General features: G+C 47.9%; 1 protein-coding gene across 1 annotated transcript; it reads left to right on the top strand.

The window, feature by feature from the left end:
- The first annotated feature begins 309 nt into the window (after positions 1 to 309).
- LOC130854953 (proline-rich protein 23A-like) lies at positions 310 to 1101 on the top strand. Its single transcript, XM_057737787.1, has one exon. It carries the CDS (start codon positions 310 to 312, stop codon positions 1099 to 1101), a length of 792 nt encoding a protein of 263 aa, XP_057593770.1.
- The last annotated feature ends 1865 nt before the right edge of the window (positions 1102 to 2966 follow it).

Below are 2966 nucleotides of genomic sequence, written 5' to 3'. Positions count from 1 at the left end.
GAGGCTGCTTTGCGACTCGGGTTCCGGCTGCGTCGTTCACAACATCCTCGGCCCACTCCTGCGCGAACCAGTCCACGTGAGGAGCTGAAGATTCAGACACGCAAGGCCGAGCCCTGCAGCTCCGCGAGAAGCCAGGCCTGAGGGATCCCGAGAGGCGCCCCCAGAGCTCCGACGACTCGTTACTCGACCCTCGTTTCGTTCTCCACCGCCCCGCGTCGACCTCACCTGTCAAGCGCCCTGTCACTGCCTGCAGGACCAGGCCCTTCCTCGCCTTCTGCCAGGCCCCAGGCCTGCGAAGACATTGAGGTGATGGGCAGCCGACCCCGCAGCCCCAGCGCGTCCCCTGCGGACCGGCGGGAACCACAGCCTGGAGGACCCGGCCCTGCCAAGCGCCGCCGAACGGAGGAGCCCGCTGGCCACCAGTTCGAGGAGGCGCCCGGCCTGGACAACGTGACAGGAACCCCAGGCACTGATGAGCTCACCTCCCTGGTGGTTCTGGCCGAAGGCTGTGCACTGCACGTGACCCTGGATGACGTCGACCTGGTACTGGAGCCTGAGCCAACGTCCGTGATGCAAGTGTCTCTAGGAGATCACACCCTCATACTGGTCCCTGGAGCTCTCCTGGGCTCTGGCATTGTATTCCTGGGAGGGCAGGGCCACTCAGCTCTTGTCCTGGAACAGGGAGCTTCCCCGAGCGGTCCCGGGGAGTGCATTGCCCTCGAGCAGGGATTCTTCTATGGATCTGTCCCAGAGATCTCTGGCCAAGAAGAAGTCTACGAGGAGGACGCGGACGCCGAGTTGCTGCAGGCTGAGATGGATGCCGCAGCCGGCTCAGTTATTGGGCTCCTCCTCCCTACTGGAAGTGCGTGGGACGCCCACCTGTTGGGCCTAGTCTCAGAGCCCTCGCCTTGGAGCCCCAGCACTAGTCCAGAGAGAGGCTCTCCTCACCACGATGACAACCTGGACCTCTACCTTCCAGAGCCCTTCCCCGACTCACCACTCCAGCCTCTACCTCCCTCTCCTTGTCTAGGTCCTCAGGAGCGCCCCCAACGCCCTCTTGGTACAAAGTGCAAGGCCCGGAGATGCCTGTTCCAGGAATGAACTTCCTCCCGCAATTCCTGGCCTCGGCTGGGGACCAGGACAGAGTTTTGGGCTAAGGGATGTGTGTACATTGCACACCTGACAGAAATCACAACAGACAGATGAGTTTTGGATGCACACTGTGTTGCAGAATTTTGCATCAGTGGCTGCCTAGAACCCTGAGAAGGAAGCTCACCCGGGGAAAGAAAAGCCTCTTGAAATCCAGTGTGCTTTCAGACAGCCAGACTGCTGCTTAGGTTTTCTCCAGGGAGGTCACCTTTAAGCAGCTCTACCTGACCCTCAACCCCCAATTTCCCTTCAAACCCAAGTGCCAGCACTTTTCTCTAAAAAGCCATCCTTTCCTAGGCATCCTATCACTGCCCCTTCCCCTCTTTTTCCCCCAATAGAGTAATTACTAGATTTATTTTGTTAAATGAGTTTTTGGCCCTAGTGTCCCTGTTACTTTATGACAACCCTTTACCCATTTTGAACTCTTCTGGATGGCGGCTCTGGCCCCTTTGGGGGGATCTAGACAATAATTGTTTGTGGACAAATGTTTGTTGGATACAAAACCCAGAATGAGGAACAATGATTACGCTCCCTCCTCTTTTTGAATGACTAGCTTGGTAAGTGGTTTAACTCTATTGCTGGATTTGTGGGGATATTTTCCCAAAAGAACCAACTGTTTTCCATTCTTCTTATATGCTTTTAATATAATTCTCTTGTCCTGGAAAAGTTTGTAATTCCAAAGTTTCTGTGTTTTTATACTTCTAAGATCCAAATATATTTTGTACATTGCTGCTGGCATATAGAAGAAATTTGCTCTTATGTTGGTCTGGTATCCAGAAAAATTATTTAATTTCTGTAATCATTTATCTGTAAATTCTCTTGCTTGACCGATAAAGATAATATCTCCAAATAATGAGAGTATTGTCTCCTTTTTTTTTTTTTTGACAAGCGTCTTACATCTTATTTTCCCTTAATTTTTTTTATTGGCTATTACTTCAAATCTAGATTGAACGGGTATAGTTGATTTACAATATTACATTAGTTTCAGGTATACAACAAAATAATTCAGTATTTTTATAGATTATATTCCATTTAAAGTTATTACAAAATAATAAGCTTACTTCCTTCTGTTGTACAATATGTCCTTGTTGCTTATCTATTTTATACATAGTAGTTTGTATCTCTTAATCCCATACCCTGTCTTGCGCCTGTCTCCACTGGTAACCACTAGTTTGTTCTCTATATGTGTAAGTCTGTTTCTATTTTATTATATACATTTATTTGTTTTATATTTTTAGATTCCACATATATGTGATAACACAGAGTATACGTCTTTGTCTGACTCATTTTAATAAGCATGATACACTCTAGGTCCATCCACATTGTTTCAAATGGCAAAATTTCATTCTCTTTATGACTAATATTCCTCATATCTTCTGTATTCATTCATCTGTAATGGTGAGATCACAGATTGGTTGAGCCCTGAAACACTGGATGGAGACAACCAGGTAGATACACATGAATAACCTGAATCCCCAGATCTCCTTTAATCCTCTTGCCCATAGAAGTGGCCCACCACTCTCCATGAAATCTTGCACATCTACCTTGCTCTAAGATGATACAGAAGCCTCTGCCTGGCAAGGCAACATGGTTGGTGCCAACCTCAAGATTTACCCCCATCTCTTCCCTTTGCCACTAGACCAGTAACTAAATTTAAATATAATTCAACAGAGAATCAAAAGGTTCAGAGCAATGGGTACGGTTCAATGGATTTACTACCTCAAGCTGAATAATATATCAGCTAATGGGAATGTGGAAGGGCCTAGAGGGACACTGTGAAACTAAGCAACAGGAATGCACTGGAGAGGCACCAGCAT

The sequence above is a fragment of the Hippopotamus amphibius genome, chromosome 6 (assembly GCF_030028045.1).
Source record: "Hippopotamus amphibius kiboko isolate mHipAmp2 chromosome 6, mHipAmp2.hap2, whole genome shotgun sequence".
NCBI lineage: Eukaryota > Metazoa > Chordata > Mammalia > Artiodactyla > Hippopotamidae > Hippopotamus > Hippopotamus amphibius.
Note: the sequence above shows the minus strand (reverse complement) of the source record. Positions and strands in the feature narration are given on the sequence as shown.

Bases quoted from the DNA above. Each gene is read 5' to 3' on its own strand.
- LOC130854953 (XM_057737787.1), top strand. From the start codon at position 310: ATGGGCAGCCGACCCCGCAGCCCCAGCGCGTCCCCTGCGGACCGGCGG.